A 20,893-nucleotide genomic window follows, 5' to 3' on the forward strand; every position below is an offset into this window, starting at 1 on the left:
AAAGTACTTTTTCTTACAGCTATATATTAGGGGTGTAAGACGCATAGGAAGAACACTTTGCCCTGCTCTCTAATAATGCATTATAAGAAAAAAGAAAATAAACATCTGTGCTGTCTAAATTTATTAATCTTTTATACAAAATTGCTTTCTCTTCTTCTTAGCACATGACAAACAATTCTGTAGGCAATTCACTTGATTGACCAAGAATCTGAAGCTGCTGAGATGGTCACTGGGACAAACAGATGGGAAGAACACTGCCCACAGTTTTCATCCACACAAGGAGGTATCCAACCTTCACTTAATTTTATTTTGAGGTGGAAATTTATTATAGCAAAAATAACCATGTACCTCAACACTCCTCAGTGTCTTGAGATGTTTCCCCAAGGCATGGAGGTACTTACAACCTAACTAAGCAATAGAAGTCAGAAGATTTGAACTTTGATCCCAAGTCCATACTGAGTTAGCTGTTCTTAACTCAGAGAGATATAATCTTAATTGTCCTTAAGTTAGAAAGGAGTGTTCCCACTCCTTATTTATTATCTAGTAACTCTTGCTGGAAGTGTGGTATGCGGGTGTCACAGGAGTATACAATCAGGTTTCACTGTGATGTTAAAAAATCTGCCAGGAATGTGTCAAAACAACTGAGGAACTTGGATTACTGAAGTTGACCAGTGTTCAATAAACATAAAATATTTAGTTTGGGACAACTTCACAAGCAGTAATTTTGGCAGACTTGCCTTTCCAGAATCAGTTTGCTCAGCCATCAAAAGAAGCGTAGATGATCTCATCAAATTCTAAGGCTGCATTCCCATCACCTTTTGCAGATGAAGGAAAGCAAATCATTTAGCTTGGGAGCGTGGCAGGGGAAGATGATTGTCCAGCAAAGTGAACATATTAGCTGAAATATTTGCATATAGCCCAGTTGAACAACTATGACAACAGATGCAGGATCTAATTAGTTTAACTCAAGTCATGTGGTTATCTATAATTGGAAAGTCCCACACGAGAGACTGGATAGGGAGTACAAATAAGAATTTAAACAAGGCACAGAAGAAATGGCGACTGCTGTTCCAATACCTGTCATCTAGAAGAACAAGTGCAGCAGACAAATGGGGACACCAGACCATCAAATTCCAACCCAAGACACACACACACCTGGCTAGGAATTACATCACTGTTCCTTCACTATCACTGGGTCAAAATACTGGAATGCCTCCATAACAGCACAGTGGGTGTACCTACACCAGATGGATGGCAGTGATTCAAGGCAGCAGTGCACCACCACCTTCTCAAGGGTAATTGGGGATGGAGAACTAATGTTGACCTTGTCAATGACCTCTAAGTGCCAAAAAGCACATTTTGAAAATCATGTTCTATGTGACCACATAAAGATTGAACAGAAACGTGTCTTCAAAATTCTGCAAATACTGTAGAATGTAAACAAGCTAAATGACTTCAGCTGTAAGCAGTAAAGTATCTGAAGTGAGATCATAGATGGAGATAAGCGTTTTGCAGGGTGATGGATAACTGGAAGATATTCAAAATCATCTGAGACTAAATTAATTAATTCCTTTAAAAAGAACTAAACCTCACTGGAAGGAGTGAATGCCTAAGGTGGTGGATAAGGTGCCAACACCAAACTGGCTGCTTTGTTCCGGGTAGTGTCGAACTTTGAGCGTTATTGGACTTGCACTTATCCAGCAAGTGGAGAGTATTCCATCACAATTCTGACTTGTGCCTTGAATGTAGAAACATATAAGATTGGAGCAGGAGGAGGCCATTCAGCCCTTTGAGTCAGCTCCACCACTCATCAAAATCATGGCTGATCATCCAACTCAATAACCTAATCCTGCTTTCCCCCATAACCTTTGATCTTGTTCATCCCAAGTGCTATATCGAACTGCCACTTGAATGCATTCAATGTTTTGGCAGTAAAGGACAGGCTTTAGGGAGTCAGGTAGGTTACACACCATAGACTTCCCAACCTTTTACTGCTTGTGTGGCCATAGAATGTATCTGGTTGGCCTGGTTCAATTTCTAGTCAATGAAAACCCCCAATGTTGATAGTATGATATTTAGCAATGGTAAAGCTATGGAATGTCATGAAAAGATGATTAGCTTCTGTCCTTTGGAGGTTGTCATTGGCTGGGACTTGCATGGCATGAATATTAATTACCATCAGCCCAAGCCTGAATATTGTCCACATCTTGCTGCAATGGGCTGAACATTGTGAAATCATCAGTGAACGCCATACTTCTGATCTTATAATGGAGGAAGCAGCTGAAGATGACTGGGTCAAGGAAACCACACTGAGCAACTCCTGTAGTGATGCCCCAGGACTGAGGTGATTGACCGCTAGTAACCAGAGCCATATTCCTTTGTGCTAGGTCCAATCAGCGGTGAATTCTCTCCCAGGCTCTCTGATACCATGCTCAGTCAAATGTCATGCTGATGTCAGGGCAATCAATCAGACCTCACCATGTTTGGGCCATGGCTTTGATGAGGTTAAGGGCTGAGAGGACCTGATGGAACCAAAGCAGAGCATCAGTGCATAGGTTATTGCTGAGTAAGTGCCACTTGATAACGCTCTCAACAACACCTTACACCACTTTGCTGTTTACATAGAACATCCATTCACAAACTGCAACTTGTTAATGCACACATGCAGGTATTTTTCTGATATATGAACTACAGTACAAATAAAGTGGATTCCACAGTGCTGCAGCCCCAAGGCATTAGTGCTGAACTGGTTTTGAAGAGATTCTGCAACATAAAATGCTATTTGTTATTAAATAATGTCTCTGCCATTGTGCTGCTCTATATTCTACGTGCCAATTTGTCTGCTACCTACTCATTTAACCTATATATACATCCCTCCATAGGTTGTGTGTGTCAATCTTACCATTTGCCTTCCGACCTATTTTTGTGTCATCCACAAACTTGGCAACAGTACATTCTCTTCCCTTGTCCAATTCATTAATACATATCGTAAATAATTGTGGCCCCAGCACTGATCCCGTGGCACTCTACTTGTTACAGGAAATATCCCATTTACACTAATTCTCTATCTTCTGTTAGTTAGCCAATTCTCTATCCATGCTAATATACTACTCCCAACACCATGGGCTCTCATCTTAAGTAGCATTTTGTACGGTACTTTATTGAATGCCTTTTGGAAAATCTAAGAACATTATAGGGTGCAGAGGAGATTTACAAGGATGTTGCCTGGATTGGGTGGCATGCCTTATGAGGATAGGTTGAGGGAGCTCGGTCTTTTCTCCTTGGAGAGGCGAAGGATGAGAGGTGACCTGATAGAGGTGTATAAGATGTTGAGACGTATAGATCGGGTGGATTCTCAGAGGCTTTTTCCCAGAGCAGAAATGGTTGCTAGGAGAAGATACAGGTTTAAAGTGCTGGGGAGTAGGTATAGAGAAGATATCAGGGGTAAGTTTTTCCCTCAGAGGGTGGTGGGTGGTGGGTGAGTGGAATCGGCTGCTGTCGGTGGTAGTGGAGGCAAATTCAATAGGGTCTCTTAAGAGACTTCTGGATGAGTACATGGGACTTAATAGGATTGAGGGTTATAGGTAAGCCTAGTAGGTAGGGATATGATTGGCGCAACTTGTGGGCCAAAGGGCATGTTTGTGCTGTAGTTGTTCTATGTTCTATTACATCTACTGGTTTCCCTTTATCCATTCTGCTCATTACCACTTCAAAGAATTCTAATACATTTGTCAGGCATGATTTCCCCTTCATGAAGCCATGTTGATTCAGTTTGGTTATATTATGTTATTTCTAAATGTTCTGCTATTACATCCTTTATAATGAACATTTTCCCAATGAGAATGTTCAAGTTAACCACCTATAGTTTCCTGTTTTTTGTTTCCCTTTCTTTCCGAATAAGGATGCTACACTGGTTGTTTTCTAATCCTCTAGGACTTATCAGAATTTTAGGATTCTTGGAAGATTTATTACCCAGCACATCCACTACCTCTGTAGCTACTTTCTTTAATACCCTACAATGCAACCCATTGAATCCAGGGGATTTATCGGTCTTTAGCCCCAGTACTTACTCTCTAGTGATAGCTATTGAACTTATTTCTTCCCCTGACCTTTGCCTCTTGATTATTTAATATTTTTGGAACATTATTAGTGTCTTCTACCACATTATTATTTTCCCAGTCTCATTCCCAAAGGGGCCCATGTTCATTTTGACCTCACTTCCTTTTTATATATTTAAAAGAACTCTTGCTGCCTATTTCTATGTTATTTACTGGTTCACCCTCAGTTTATCTTCTCCCTCTATTATTTCTCGGTCATCTTTTGTTGGTTTTTAAAACTATGCCAATCCTCTGGCTTACCACTAATCTTTGCCACACTGTGGGCCCAATTTTATCATTGCATGCATTAAATTGAATTAATGGACTACCCGCCCAACTTTACCAGCACTTCCCCCTTTACTATCGCGTTCACTCATCCAGATTTGGCAAAGATCTGTTTCGGACGCTCCAGCTTCTGAACAGGTAAGTTCAGAGCTTCTGATTGCTCTCTAACTCAGATCAGTGGTGGGGAGGGAGGCAGGCCAGATCATTTTCTGATGGAGGGAGGGAGGAGGTTCAGATGTATCTCTGGTGGGGTGGTGGGGGGGCGATTGTTCTTTGATTGGGGGGGGGGAAGGGGGGGGGGGGAGTGGAGTGGAGCAGAGGGTCACAATCGGTCTGAGTAGCAGGGAGGTAGGTGGATAAGGGGGACAGTTATGCTGTGGGGATGGGGCGATATCTGTGGGGCCATCACTCCTGCGCCGCTTCATTCGCTTTCTGCAGCCTGGGAACAATGTGACGAGGCGTGTTTTTCAAATTTTTTTCACTGCCAAAGCTCCAGTCAGACCAGCAGTGTTTCAGACACAATAAGCCCACCCACAGCGCGATTCAGACACACAATTTTTTTTCAGGCTAAGTGTGTATGGAGGTACCCGAGGACAGGTTTCTAAGTCAGATCTGAATTGCACCCACTTAGAATCAAAATGGTAAAATCAGGCCCTTTATGTTTTTTCTTTCAGCGAAATATTTTTCTTAACTTTTTCGGTTAACCATGGTTGATTTATCTCCTACTTAGAATCCATCCTTCTGGGAAATATCTTTGTTATGAGTCAAGAACTAGTTTCATAAATGTTTGCCATTGCTGATGTTTTCCATTAAGCATCTTTCCCAGTCCACTCTAACCAACTCACTCATTCCTTTGTAATTATCCTTACTTAATTTCAGCAAAGATATTTCTGACCTGAGTTTATCTCTCCTAAATCAAATGCTAAATTCTACCATGTTATGATCACTGATTCTTAGGGGATCTTTTACTCAGATTGTTGCAGAATTGAAATAAAAGGGAGAAAAGAAACAATGGAGAGCAAAATACGACCCAAAAGGCAAACTAAAAATAAGTTTAAAATTTGAATTTTCTTTAAAAGGAAAATTCTTATTAGAAGTTTTCCATTTCACAATTGCCACAAATTCCCAAAATCTAGTACAGTACTGACCATTATTCCACATAAACATACAGAAATGATCGGTTAATATTCATAAAAATGATCTAAATTATTATTGCAATTACTGTAGTCAGTATCTCCTCTAACATGGTTAAAGAAGCTGGAGTACTGTGTGCAGTTTTGGGCGCCGCACCTGCGCAAGGATATTTTGGCCCTGGAGGGAGTGCAGAGGAGGTTTACTAGGCTGATACCGGAGTTGAGGGGATTGAGCTATGAGGAGAGGCTGAATAAACTAGGCTTGTACTCGTTAGAGTTTAGAAGAATGAGGGGAGATCTCATTGAGACGTATAAGATGATGAATGGGATGGATAGGATAGAGGTGGAGAGACTCTTCCCACTCAAAAAAGACAGTAGGACTAGGGGGCACAGCCTCAAGATAAAGGGGAGGCGGTTTAGAACGGAGTTGAGGAGGAACTTCTTCACTCAAAGGGTGGTGAATCTCTGGAATTCTCTGCCCGTTGAAGTGGTGGAGGCTGCCTCGCTAAATATTTTTAAGAAGCGGGTTGATGGGTTCTTGATAAGAGAGGGGATTAAGGGTTATGGGGAGAGGGCGGGAAAGTGGAACTGAGCTACAACAGATCAGCCATGATCTTATTGAATGGCGGGGCAGGCTTGAAGGGCTAGATGGCCTACTCCTGCTCCTATTTCTTATGTTCTTAGAAATACAAAAATAAGAGTTAGGGATCTCTGGATACAATCATGAGCACATAACCACATTGTGCATGCCCTTCTCCACATGATAACAGAGACAGAACTACACAATATACAGGATCTCTTGTGCACAACCAACCGGGGCTTAACTCAATATCCCATAACCTCTAAGCAATGAAGTGATAACCGAGAAAGAAGGAAACCTCAGAATACCATCATCAGTACAGGACGTGGTGTGTCAGTGTACAATCTCATGTACTGGAGGCAGTAAGCCAAGGGTTCATATACCTTGCCTAGGTTCGCAATATGGCAAACCTCCCTCCTCTCCAGTATACCAGTAGCACTGATCAGGCTCCACATCACTGGAAAATTTAAACCATTTTCCACCGAGGAAACCACATTAACAAGAAGAAGAACTGTCAAGATGCCCATGAACCAGATATCAGCTTCCTCCTCCGGAAAGACAAGGGCAACCCTCCTGGAATAACTGTAACAAATCAAAGCCTATATCAATCAACACTAAACACTGAACAAACTACTCTTTCTCTAGGTACTCCAAAAGCACCATTTAGGCCGTATTGCCAACATGATTCAACTCATTTATCCCCATCAGAAAAACCCCAACAATCAGATAACATGTCCACTATCCCTTCCGTGAGCCAAACAACCACTGCCACTATCTGTGTAGCCAAACTAAAATAGATGAACCTAACAAGGCTAGACTTCTGAGGATAAGTCAGCTATACCTGGGCGTGCACCAGAACATAATTCCCCCACTCCAACACCAGAAACGCTAATGACAAAATAAAGGCTCCAGTCTTTTCCAGGATACGTGAACTCTCTGTATTTTCCCAGGAAACAAGCAAGGATTCCCTAATCCTAAAATAACAAAAATACAAAAGAAAAATGAAATTCCAACAATTCTAACGGGCAATTTCCTCACCCACAGCAGGGAGTTAATGCCATTACAATGATCTCTACATCAAACAACCCAACCACCACTCTGCTGTGGCACTACTCATCTTATATAAAGAATAAAATGAGTACTAAAAGTTTCCTTGCTCAGTGCAAGGATTACAGAGCAAAAAAAACAAAGCAGGTAAATACTGCATAGCCCTCATGTCAGGCAACCAACTCAGCATACTCCCCAATGGAAAGAAGGAGACCCACAAACAAACTACAGCCTCCCTTGTTCCACTGTCAGAACACACGGTTAGATGAATAACATAAAAAAAACAAAATAGTCAATTCTGATTTTCACAATATAACAAAATAACAGGCGATAAATGCCTTTTTGCTCATATAGCATAATCCTTGTCAGGATAAAAGAACCACAAACTCAAGATTATAATCTCAAGGAAACAAAATTCAGGATTAAAGAAGAACTGCAGGATAATATAATCAGCCACAGGGCTAAATAAGGTCAAAGGCATGACAGGATCATCAAGCAACACCCAGCATGTTGTCATCCCAAAACCCCAAAGAAAAGCCTAGGCTCCAGCAGGTGGCAAGGACCTGACACATTCAACCACTACGAACTCTTCTTGACAAACACGGAGGACAAGACAATGTAAGACCAGTGGGTGGAGTCTTTGACTGACCCCCAACCTCGAAGACAGGGTACAATGTGCTTCATCAAACCGGAGACACCCAGTCCTCAAATCAAGATTGTGAAAGAATGGCAACCAAATTCAGCCAGGAATTCATCCCCAGCACCCCATGGGAGATCGGGCATATGGAGTCCCATCTCCCAGCTTCAACTATGATGTACGACACACCATGCAGCATGATTTCCAAGCACTAAAGGTAAGCCTTCACTGAGGAAACTGTCCTCTCCATCGACGGGAATCTCTTTCCACATCATTCATTCTCTTTAAGGTACCTTGCAGTTCATCAAAATGAGCATAAAAATTCTATGCTGAGGAGACAAGACTGTCTTCCACACCTTCACTCATAATGGTGGCCATTACCTCGCCGCCAACAGCATCACCAAAGCTTAAGACCAGTGAAACTACCACTACAAACTGTTTCCCACTCTGGCCATCACAGAGCACCTCAAACAAATAAGGATTTTCTTGACATAACTTAGCTCCCCTTTGCCAAAATTTAGCCAGGATCGTAGCACAAATTATACACATCAGGATCAGATAATTACGGGTTGCACATCAGGATAAAAAAATGGATTAAAAGATGAATAGCGCCAGAGCTCCTGAAAGTCCAGCTGAGCTTATATCACATGACCCCATTGGCTTTTTAAGTATGATCTGCAACAACAATTCAGCACCTGAATAAATGAGAATCCAAACTTTTAACTGTTCACTTCTCAGCAAAAGACATGAATTGTCAACCATTAAAGTATTCACATTGCTAAAAGTCACTGTGACCTCATTTTTTGTTTAACAGACAATAAACACAGCAACATCATAAAATTGTTGGGAAATTAAATAAGTGATGTACTTTTTGTGAAGTAACTACAAAGTAATGAAGAGCAACTTTTAATAATTTACAGTTCAAAAGATATCTCTTCCTCACCACAGTTTGCTGGTTGGCACCTTACTAACAGTATATACACGCCAATATTTTCTGAGAAGTCTGGGCAATTGTTTTTTGACTGAATAACAGGAAATAGAGGCTCCAATAAAGTGCTTGAGCATTTTTGTGTAAAGCCCGACATACTCTTAAAGTGCTCATATAACCTGAGATTGTGTAATGCTGTCAATTTGCAAAGTTCCCAATTACTAATATCACATTCTAACAAACGTAAGCTTCATACTGAATATTACTCACCAATGGGCCAGAAATTTAAGAGCCTCGGTTACAAGTCAGAAAGTCAGGGATAATCCCACTTCAGACTTTACAACCATCAGGCAATTAACTGCTTGGCATTTGGAATCCTGCCTCCAAAAACTGCCAGCACCGCTAGAGAGACAGCAGCTCTACAACTGCAGCAAAGCCAATGGGAGAGATGGTCATTGCCCAGAGCAAAATCATGTGTTCTGCCCTGGGACCAAGGTGAGAGGGATCAGGGTCAACAGGGTTAGGGTGAGTTAGTCAGGAGTGGCAGCCAAGACCGCAAGCACGCCACCAGAATATACCAAGCAATCTCATGTGGAGGGACCAGCCAACGGTAAAATGTCAGTGATGGCAAGATAAGACCCAAATGACTAATTAAGGGCTTCAGGGTGAAAGGACTGTTCACCCTATCACTGGTAATATGTCAACTGCAGCAGAAAACATGCTTGCCAGTGCCTCCTCCCATCATGGCCCCCACTCTTGTACCTGATTTTTCTGGCCCCTCATCTCCAAGTCCATTCTCTTAGGCCCCATAAAGTCCCAGCTGCTATGTTCAATCAGGATTTACATTCAAGAAATAAGCCTCTCTTGTTCAGTATAAACTGATTAAATTCACTAGCCGAGCAGATAAATGTTTCTTGCAATACAGGAGTGCTGGAGCAACAGTTTATCATATTTGATTCCCTAGACTGAGGCTGAGTTACGCACAATAGGAGTACTGTAATTAATTAAAATCTCCACCAAAAGGAAATAAAATTCAACAAGGTCTCTGCTAAGAAATGCACATTTGTCATCAAGTGTTGGCCCAGCTCTGACACACCTCAGCCTGCTAACATCCACTGTATTTTTCTTTTAAAATTTGTGGCGTTGCTGGCTAAGTCAGCAGTAATTTTCCATCCGCAACTACCCTTGAGAAGAGTGAACTGCCCTTCTGGAACTGCTGCAGTCCATGTGACTTGGGTATATTTACACTGCTATTAGAAAGGGAGTTCCTGTACTTTGAGCCCGCATCAGTGAAGGCAGGGCACTATAGCTCCATGTCAGGATGATGTGTGACTTGGAGGACAACCTGCAAGTGATGGGGCTTCCATGCACCTGCTGCTCTTGTCCTTATAGATGAAGTGGTCACAGGTTTAGAATGTGCTGTTGAAGGAGCCTTGCAAAGTTGCTGCAGTACATCTGGTAGATGGTATAAATTTGGTCACAGTGCACCAGTGGGAGAGGGTGTGAACGTTTAAGGTGATGAATGGGATGCAAACCAAGCAAGATGTTCTGCCCTGGATAGTGTCTAGCTTCTTGAATGCTGTTAGAGCTGCACTCATCCAAGCAGCTGAAGAGCATTCCATCACATTCCTGACTTTTGCCCTGTAAATAGTGGACAGGCTTCGAGAATCAAGAGGGGAGTTACCAACTGCACAATTCCCAGCCTCTGGTCTGCTCTTGTAACTATAGTTATATGGTTAGTCCAGTTCGGTTTTTGGTCAATTGTAACCCTAGTTTGTTGAAAATGGGGGATCCAATGATCATAAGGAGATGGTTAGATTCTTTCTTGCTGGAGATGGTCATTGCCTGGCACTTGGTGGTACAAGTGTTACTTAAGAACATAAGAAATAGGAGCAGGAGTAGGCCATCTAGCCCTTCGAGCCTGCCCCGCCATTCAATAATATCATAGCTGATCTGAAGTGGATCAGTTCCACTTTCCCGCTTTCTCCCCATAACCCTTAATTCTCTTGTCTACCTACTTGTTACTTGTCAGCCCAAACCTGAATATTGACCATCTCTTGCTGCACATTGACACAGACTTCTTCAGCATCAGAGTAGTTGAGAATGGTATGGAACGTTGCACAATCAGAAAACATCCCCCCTTCTGACTTTTTGATAGTGGACAGTCACTAATAAAGCAGTTGTAGATAGTGCAGGCTAAGGTGACGCATGAAGAATTACCACTTAGATAATAGACTGTAGTCTCTTAACATGTCACAAGCATTGGAAGAGCAAAGGGGCAAAACATTAAAGTGCACATATGTAATGAAAACGTTCCATTACAAAAATTCCACCACCCTCACATCTCTTTTGAGTGGGATATGCAACAGTATACTACAATATTCTACTAATTGCATTTCCTCTCATTTTCCTTTCCCTCCTAAAGCATCAGCTCCTTGTTAGGTTCCAAAGTTTTTGGGTGCCTTGAGCTACCTCATCAATTCCACCATTCTCCATAAGCGTGTCCGAACATTATCCAAAAGCAGGAGATAATGTAGCTTCATTCTACTCTCACTCAATGCCCTGTATACACATAAGGGATGCTGGATAACAAGAATGCTGGCCAAATTTCACCTGCCTAATCAAGGGCACTAATGTCAAACCTGCCACTCGAACACAGATTTGATGGATGGATGAAAGGAAAATCAGGTTCAGGGGATGTGGGAATGAGGTGGTTAAATGTGATTTGGACCACTTATTCACAGAGAGTAAAGAAAGACAATGGCCAACTTGGCCAAAAGGCCTGCTTGTCTATTATGTATCTATGCATCAGTTAATTCAATATAGGTTGCGGATCTAACACAAACCCTTCCATTTGGTTCAAGTAATCACTGACTTAGCAACTGAGCAGCACAATGTAACTGTAGTTCAGAAGAAGTTTGGCTGTGCTCTCTCTGAATCTAACAGGAAAATCTCTGTCCTTAAAAACAGATTAATCCTTCAAGGTTCCATTAATGAGTCATGCCAGCTGATCAACCATCAGTCATCTCCCAGAGCACTGAGGCCCCACTGAGTCTGCCACAAAGCTTTCACCTGCTTCCAAGCTTTCATTATAACACCCTGTAGTCACCTTGACACCAATAAGATGTTAATCATTTGTTTTTAATTTCCCCACTGTCTCATGTACACGTGAAAATGCTCTGTCACGTGTGGATGAATGGGCTGGTGAAAAATAAGAATTTTGGAACTAAAAGTAATTCAGTTAGTAGGATCGAGCACAATGAATTCAAAAAGCTAAGTCCATAAGAACTAGGAATAGGAGGAATAGCCCCTTGAACCTGCTGTGCCATTCAATACAATAATGGATGATCTCATCTCCACCTTCCTGCCCATGCCTCATAACTCTTCATCGTTCTACTAATTAAAAACCTATATCCTCCTGAAATTTTGATTTATTATTGTCACATATATTGGGATAGTGAAAAGCATTGTTTCTTGCATGCTATATAAACAAAACATACTATTTATGGAGTGCATAGGGAAGAAGGAGAGAGGGTGCGGAATATAGCGTTATAGTCATAGCTAGGATGTAGAGAATGATCAGCTTAATATAAATTTGTTTAACATTTCGATGGCCACTGCACTCCAGGAGAGAGAATTCCACAGATTCACAACCCTTTGAGTGAAGTAATTCTTCATTTCTGGGTTAAATCTGCCACCCCTTGGCCTTAAACAATGGCCTCTTGTTCTAGAATGTCCAACAAGGGGAAACATCCACTCTGTGTACTCTGTCAAACACCTTTAATATCTTATATACATCAATTACAAATCCTCTCATTCTTCTAAACTCCAGCAAGCATAGGCCTAAACTGCTCAATCTCTCTTCACAAGACAATCTCTGGAATCAATCTAGTGAACCTTCACTGCCATTGACACACGAAGCACAGACTGGGTGACTGTTCAATCCACAAACATGATTCAGAGCTTCTGTTGGTCTATCATTTTAACTCTCCACCTTCTTCTCATGCAGACATCCCTGTCCTTGGTCTGCTACACCAATTCAGTGAAGCCCAAAGTAAGCATAAGGAACAGAACCTCTTTTTTCAACTAGGTATTTTAAAAGCCTTTTGGACTCAACGCTGAATTCCAATATTTCGAACCATAAACCCTGTCTAAAACATACAAAACCCACTTCACACAGCAGTTCAACAACTCCAATCTTTCAAATACACACACAACACAACAGACCTCCCTGGCTAACAAAATCAACAATGTTTTTACCTTCACTTAGCTTCCAAACAAGAGGGGCCTGGGATAGTGACAGCTAAAAGATCAAAATGAATACAGTTAACTACTAACTGAACAGCACTGCAAGTATTCAAGATTAAATTAATATTTTCCACACTCCATTATGCTATACAGTACAAGAATGCATTCAATCCATCATGCTACACACATGCTTTAGAAGAGTTATATAATACGTCTCATTCGCTTTCATTTTCCACACAGCCCTGCATGTTCTAACATATGTATCTCAAATAATTAAAAGTGTGTAGGCTGCTCACTGTTCAGTATTGTGCCCATAAATTAGTCCCATAAAGTTACATATTTTTTCCAAATAAACTAGTTGGTCTACAAAATCCCAGCTCTATACTAACACACAAGAAATCATTATATTGACCGCAGTATGTTGGTACAAATGCAAGATTTTCTAACTTCACTGTCCCTATGAAATTATCCCCCTTGGGCACCTTTTCTCCTCCCACAACTCTGCCCACTGCCCCAGCCTCAACTCAAGTGCTATTTGAAAACAAATATCAGGATACTGTTTGGAGCTTGCCTTGGTGATAAAAGCCAATGAAATTCAAGGAAATTCAGTTTGATGTTGGTTTTTAAATATAGGAATGTATTTTTCATAGAAATACTTAAGGATATTACACTCATAGAGCATTTTCTCAAGCTCAAATTAGCAAGAGCCTGATAGTCCATGTCATTTATTTAGCAATATATGAGTGAATGTATTTCAATACAATTTGCCTTCACTACAATCAAATGAGAACAAGGATTTTGTAACCAAACCATGAATCTGTCTTTTTTTTAAATAGTCACAGACTTGATACAGTGCAGAAGGCAGTCATTTGGCCCATATCTGCATCAACAGTCCAAATAAACCATTTACAAGGTGCCATGCCCCCGCCTTTTCCTCAAAGCTCTGAAAGCTTTTCGTTGTATTTACATTATCAATTGTACATTTTCATAGCTCTTCCAGACATTGCTTAAAAGTAATTTTGGGGTTGAAGTAAGTAATAATCATCAGAATCAAGTAAAAAGCTGCAATTTAAATGTTTTGGTTTTCAGAGTTACTGTAATTAACTAAGGACTTGGTGGCATTCCATGTAACGACTTATCGGTCTGAATCTTCCAAAGACAGCCAATTCAAATAGTGCAAGACCTTCACTATCTCAGAAATACCCCAGATCTCAGCTGTATTTTCAATGCAAGGAAGATTCAAACAGAAAGCGAGTCTTCCAAATGCCCTCAGCAGGAAGGGGAGTATTTCTGCTGCACGCCTCAGGGGCTTGGTATGATGGGAGGAAGAAAACAGCCAACAAACTTCCTGAAAATATATCAATTAAAATATTTGGAGCTGTCATTAATAACTGTGTACACCTACTAACCTCAGAGCATTGGAACAGGACCTTTGACAATTCCTTCTCACCAAACAACATACTGGAACCCAAGCAGTTCCAGCAATCAATAAGGAAAAACAGCAGAGATTGTACTTTCCTCATTTGAACCTGATTTACACCTGCCCAAGTATCCATGAATTTTCAGACCTGCTACTGGAAAATGGTTGGAGCAAAGTAAAGCAGCAGCTTAGGGGTACAATATAGTACAGTCCCAAAGAACGTTCCACCCATGCTGATGTTCAAAAGAAAATCACAGATATAGACATTTTTAATTTTCTTCTTTCCTTATCCTCAAAGTTACCTTTAACCATTGGTCAACCTAGATAATATCTCAGCTGCTTATAGGAGAGCAGTGAACGGTAGCAAATTCAGCTCTCCAATTTCCTCTTCTTACAGACAGATGCTGCAGACTCTATTGGGTTAAGTTAATTGAGTTAAGCAGAGGGGAAAAACAGTTTTATACTTCAACTTTCAAAAGCAACAAGGTAGATTATATTGGATCAAGACTGTAGCTATTTGAATATAAATTTGCTTATTCAGAAAACCCAAGCTTCCCAAAGATTCATGGCAGTGAAAACAATGGTACTGATACAGTCCAAGAAAGACTGTCTGAGCTAATTTACCTAATCTTAGCCACAACTTTCAGCAGAAATTTAACTTTCTTCAGCATTAACCCAGAATTTCCAATCAACTTCCAAACCCCTGCTGAAACATATATACTTGGGGCAAGGTCAAAATCAGGCTCGCTTCTAATGTCAGAAGCAAAAACCACAGACTGCAATCAGTAAGGAGAGGCAACAACACCTCCTCCACAATCATCCTCAACACTGGTGCCCCACAAGGTTGTGCCCTCACCCCCTGTACTATACTCTTTATACACCCATGACCATGTGGCCAAATTCTCCTCCAACTCGATTTTCAAGTTTGCTGATGACACCATCATAGCGGGTCGGATCTCCAACAATGATGGGACAGAATGCAGGAAAGAGCCAGAGAATCTGGTGAACTGGTGTGACGACAATAATCTCTCCCTCAATGTCAACAAAATGAAGGAGATAGTCATCGACTTCAGAAAACGTAGTGGAGTACATGTCGCTGCCTACATCAATAGGGATGAAGTAGAAATGGTCAACCCCCCCCCATACTGACACTATAGTTAAGAAAGCCCACCAATGATTCTACTTTCTCAGTAGACTAAGGAAATTTGCTATGTCCACAATGACTCTTTTCCAGATGCACCATAGAAAGTATTCTTTCTGGTTGTATCACAGCTTGGTATGGCTTGTGCTCTATCCAAGATCACAAGAAGCTACAAAGAGTCATGAACAAAGCCCAGTCCATCACTGAAACCAGTCACCCATCCACCGATACTGGCTACACTTCCCGCTGCCTTGGAAAAGCAGCCGACATAATCAAGGACCCCACGTACCCCAGACATACTCTTCCACCTTCTTCCATCAGAAAAAAAATACAAAAGTCTGAGGTCATGTACCAACCGACTCGAGAACAGCTTCTTCCCTGCTGCCATCAGGCTTCTAAATGGATGTACCTCATATTAAGTTGATGTTTCTCTGCACTCTAGTTATGACTGTAACACTACATGCTGCACTCTCTTTTCCTTCTCTATGAGCGGTATGCTTTATCTGTATAGTGCGCAAGAAATGATACTTTTCACTGTATACTAATTCATTTGACAACAAAAAAGTAAAGTTTATTTATTAGTCACAAATAAGGCTTACATTAACACTGCAGTGAAGTTATGGTGAAAAACCCCTGACACCACACTCCGGCGCCTGTTCGGATCAATACACCTAATAGCACATCTTTCAGACTGTGGGAGGAAACTGAAGCACCTGAAGGAAACCCACACAGACATGGGGAAAACGTGCAAACTCCACACAGACATTAATAAATCAAATCAAAATAAAGTGGATGTAGGAAATCAAACAAAAACATAAAATGCTGAAATTAATATTTCAGGTTAATGAGTTTTCATTGGAAGGAAAAGATCATAAATCTGAAACATTAACTCTTTCTCTCCACAGATGTTGCTTGAGTTGCTGAGTATTTCCAGCATTTTTGCTTTTATTTCACTTCTAATATCCCATTCTTAATAGCAGTTTGGTAATCTCTCTTAGCTCCCAAAATGCAATGCCACTCGGGCAAGATTCTGAAGAATCATCAGCACGTTTAACTTCAATTTAAATCAGCAACTTCAGCTGAAACAAAAGTTGAAATAAAAATAAAGATACCATATATAAGGTAACAGCAGTTTGCAAATTACACCTAGGCTACTGTTTTTTATTTTCATGGAATCATAGAATTCCTACAGTGCAAAAAGAAGCCATTCACCCATACAACCCACACAGACAGACAACAATCCTACCCAGAGCCTATCCCCGTAACCCCAACTAAACTCCAAGGGGCAATTTACATGATACGTAGGAAGATGGTTGTTGTTGTGGAGGGTCAGTCATCTCAGCTCCAGGACATCTTTGCAGCAATCCCGCAGGGTTGTGCCCTAGGCCCAATCATCTTCAGCTGCTTCATCAATGACCTTCCCTCTGTCATAAGGTTAGAAGTGGGCACGTTCACCAATGATTGCATAATATTCAGCACCATTTGCGACAACTCAGATACCGAAGCAGTCCACGTTCAAATGTAACAAGATCTGGACAATGTTCAAGCTTGGGCTGACAAGTGGCAAGTAACATTCGCAACACACAAATGCCAGGCAATGACCATCACCAATAAGAGACACATTAACCACCGCCCCTTGAAATTCAATGGTGTTACCATCACTGAATTCCTGACTGTCAACAAACTTGGTGTTACCATTGACCAGAAATTCAACTGGACTCGCCACATAAACACAGTTACTACAAAAGCAGGTCAGAGACGAGGAATACTGCAGCAATTCACCGTATGACTCCCCAGAGCCTATCCACCATCTACAAGGCACAAGTCAGGAATGTGTTGAAATACTCCCCATTTCCCTTTATGGATACAGCTCCAACAACACTGAAGAAGCTTGACACGATCCAGGACAAATAAGTCAGCTTGATTGGCACCACATCTACAAACATTTGCTCCCTCCACCACTGATGCTCAGTAGTAGCACTGTGTACTGTCTACAAGATCCATTGCAGTAATTCACCAAAGATTCTTAGACAGCATTTTCCAAATCCATGACGACTTCCATCTAGAAGGGCAGCAGATACATGGGAACACCACCACCTGCAATTTCTCCTCCAAGCCACTCACTGTCCTGACTTGCCACTCCTTCACAGTCGTAGTGTCAAAATCCTGGAAATCCCTCTTTAACAGCATTATGGGTCAAAAAGGCAGCCGCTAACCATCACCTTCTCAAGGGCAACTAGGGATGGGCAATAAATACTGGCCCAGCCAGTGACACCCATGTCCCATGAATGAATTTAAAAAAGCACAGGCTAATGCACACATCTTTGGAGTGTGGGAGGAAACTGGAGCACATGGACAAAACCACGTAGACATGGAGAAAATATGCAAACTCCACAGAGACAATCATCTGAGGCCAGAATTGAACCCGGGTCCCTGGCGCTGTGAGGCAGCAGTGTTAACCACTGTGCCACCTAATCTGTCAATTAACTTTACAAATTATCACTTTATTTTCCTGCATCGTTATGAAAATTAAATATAATTTTCACTGCAAGTGAAATCATGTTGAATAATTTAACTTCAGTTCAAATGTATAGTTTGATGATAAAAGCCAGTCCTTTGTTGCTGTGCCAGATCTATGCCAGGCAAATTCAATTAAAAATGCTGAAATGAGTTACGACCAACACTACAAATTTTATAGTGGTTTTAGGACAATCCAATAGTCACCAATGGTGAACACAAAGCTACTGGATTGTCATAAAAAGCTGATTCACTCATGTCCTTTAGGAAAGAAAATCTGCTTGTCTTATCCAGTTTTGATGTGACTCCAGGTCCACAACAATGTACTGACTCTCAATTGCACTCTGAAAAAGCCTAGCAAGCCACTCAATTGTGCTAATCAACTGATCATCCAGTACAATACCCTATTTCTACTTCCCACCCCCTTTGATCTTTTTAGCCCCAAGAGCTAACTCCTCATTGAAAACATACAATAGTTTGGCCTCAGCTGCTTTCTGCAGTAGTGAATTCCACAGGTTCACCACTCTCTGGGAGAAAACATTTCTCCTCACGTCAGCCCTTCCCTGTATCCCCTGGTTCTGGACTCCTCCCGTCATCAGGAACATCCTTCCTGCATCTACCCTGTTAACCTGTAAACATTTCCAGACAAATTCTAAATGAGATGTAATATGAGTAAACCAAACACTTATTTTAACATAGAAAATATAGGCAATTAAGGACTCAGTTACACAGAAACATAGAAGATAGGAGCAGGAGGAAGCCATTTGCCCCTTCAAGGCTGCTCTACCATTCATGGCTGATCGTCCAACTCAATAGCTTAATCCTGCTTTCTTCCCATCGGCCCAAGGGTTAAATCTAGCCACCTCTTGAATACAGTCAATATTTTGGCATTAACTACTTCCTGTGGTTTTACTTCCTAAAATCTCTGAGGCAATTAGAACTCCTGACCTGTAACCTTCAATTTTTAACCTTCAATAGCCTTCAATTTTTGAGTCTTGCCTGTCCTTTGCATCTTAAAATCCGATTCATATAGAATGCAGGTCGGATAAAATAGTTTAAAATATTTTATACAGTCTATCACGTTGATATCCTTGTCAAAAGCACAGCTTGAACTATTGACCGGTTTGCAATCTTTGCATCACGCTCCCCATTCATCAGCAATCATCGTGGAAAGTTCAGCACAACAAGAGCTGGCAGATGTCTCAAATCAAACGAAACTGCATTAAAATCCAGAGCAGCTCTTGTATCTGCTTGTACTTTTCAGCGGGGCGAGAAAAGGGGGCGGTAACTCCCATTCCATCAGAAACCAAACATAAACATGATACCCGGTGGGACGGGCGGTCAGGGAAGACATCAGCAATCGGAAATTACAGCTCATGTTGTGCACCCCTAACGTTGGGCAGGACCCCGCCCCCAGCGGGGGGAGAGCTCTGCGCCCCCGTGTGCGACCCCCGGTCCGATCCCCCGCATCTCCTCCCGTTAAAGGCCCAGCCCAGGTGCTGCGTTCAGTTGCAAGGCCCCGGGCGCTATTGCAATGGCAATCGCGGCAGCGGAAGCCCAGCAGGCGTCAGCTGCGAAGCGGTTCGCAATGAGTGACTAAAGCGCCGGATCCAGCTAGGACTTTACCTCGGAGTTGGGATGTTTGAACGTGTCTAAAAACAGCAGCTCTGCCGCTGTGTCCGCCATGACCCTTCGGCGCGTCACTTCCGCTAGAGCCACTTCCGGCTGCACACGGCGCATGCTCAGACGGTGTGTGAGTGTGTGCGCGCGCATAGCCGGTCACACCTGTCCAGTTGCTGGGCTGTTTCAGTTTGTCCGGTGTGGGATATGGAGCTGCTGTCAGTCAGTATGTTCTTTTCCCGAACATAGGCTTTTAAAACCAGAACAAGAGGGTGTCGCTGGTCATGGAGAGTTCGTAGGTTGTGTTAATGGGACGATGCCTTCGTGTGTGTGAGACTGTAACTTCAAACAGAGATTTTGTTGTGGTTGAAGATTGTGCCCTTGACACCTTCTCAACGCAGGACTAGATAGGGCCCAGATTAAAGTTAGCATCCGGTTGAACTCTTAGGAAGCCTTACGAATCAAAAAAAAATTCCTCTATCCCTAATAGCTAATATTTGGTCTTTTTTCATATCAAGCAAAACCATAATTTTCACTGTGCGCTACACAGGCAAAGCATACCGTTCATAGAGTTGGAAAGGAGAATGTGCCAAATGTAGTGTTACAGTTATGGCTAGGGTGTAAAGATCAACTTAATGCAAGGTAAGTCCGTTCAAAAGTTTGCTAGCAGCAGGGAAGAAACTGTTCTTGAGTTGGTTGGTATGTGACCTCAGACTTTTGTATCTTTTTGGTGGAAGAGAGAATGTACAGTGTGTGGAGTTCTTAATTATGCTGGCTGCTTTGCCGATGCCTACACTTCCTGTTGCCAAGTCATTGGATGGGAGGCTGATTTTCGTGATGAATTGGGCTACATTCATGATCTTTTATAGTTCCTGCAGTCATGGGCAGAGCAGGAGCCACACCAAGCTGGGATACAACCAGAAAGAATGCTTTCCATGGTGCATCTGTAAAAGTTGGTGATTGTTGTAGCTGATATGCCAAATTTCCTTGATCTTCTGAGAAGGTAGAGGTGATGGTGGGCTTTCTTAACTATAGTGTCAGCATGGGGGGGACCAGGACAGGTTGTTGGTGATCTGGATACATAAAAACTTGAAGCTTTTGACCCTTTCTACTTCGTCCTCGTTGATGTAGATGGGCAGTTCCCCTTTACGCTTCCTGAAGTTGATGACAATCTCCTTCATTTTACTGACATTGAGGGAGAGATTATTGTTGCCGTACCAGTTCACCAGATTCTCTACCT

The 20,893-nt window shown here is 41.9% G+C and overlaps 1 protein-coding gene across 3 annotated transcripts in view; it reads right to left on the bottom strand.

The window, feature by feature from the left end:
- The window catches only part of virma (vir like m6A methyltransferase associated), a 111,850-nt gene extending 92,114 nt beyond the window's left edge, over positions 1–19,736 (bottom strand). For 2 of the 3 annotated variants that reach the window (XM_080194421.1, XM_080194419.1), the window contains exon 1: positions 19,660–19,736. In XM_080194421.1, coding sequence (XP_080050547.1) covers positions 19,660–19,719 — 60 coding nt within the window. In that variant the 5' untranslated portion in view covers positions 19,720–19,736. The remainder of the gene's footprint in view (positions 1–19,659) is intronic. The other variant, XM_080194420.1, reaches the window with a different exon arrangement.
- Positions 19,737–20,893: the final 1,157 nt, after the last annotated feature.

This window comes from Carcharhinus amblyrhynchos, chromosome 8 (assembly GCF_965287045.1).
Source record: "Carcharhinus amblyrhynchos chromosome 8, sCarAmb.v2.hapA, whole genome shotgun sequence".
NCBI classification, from domain to species: domain Eukaryota; kingdom Metazoa; phylum Chordata; class Chondrichthyes; order Carcharhiniformes; family Carcharhinidae; genus Carcharhinus; species Carcharhinus amblyrhynchos.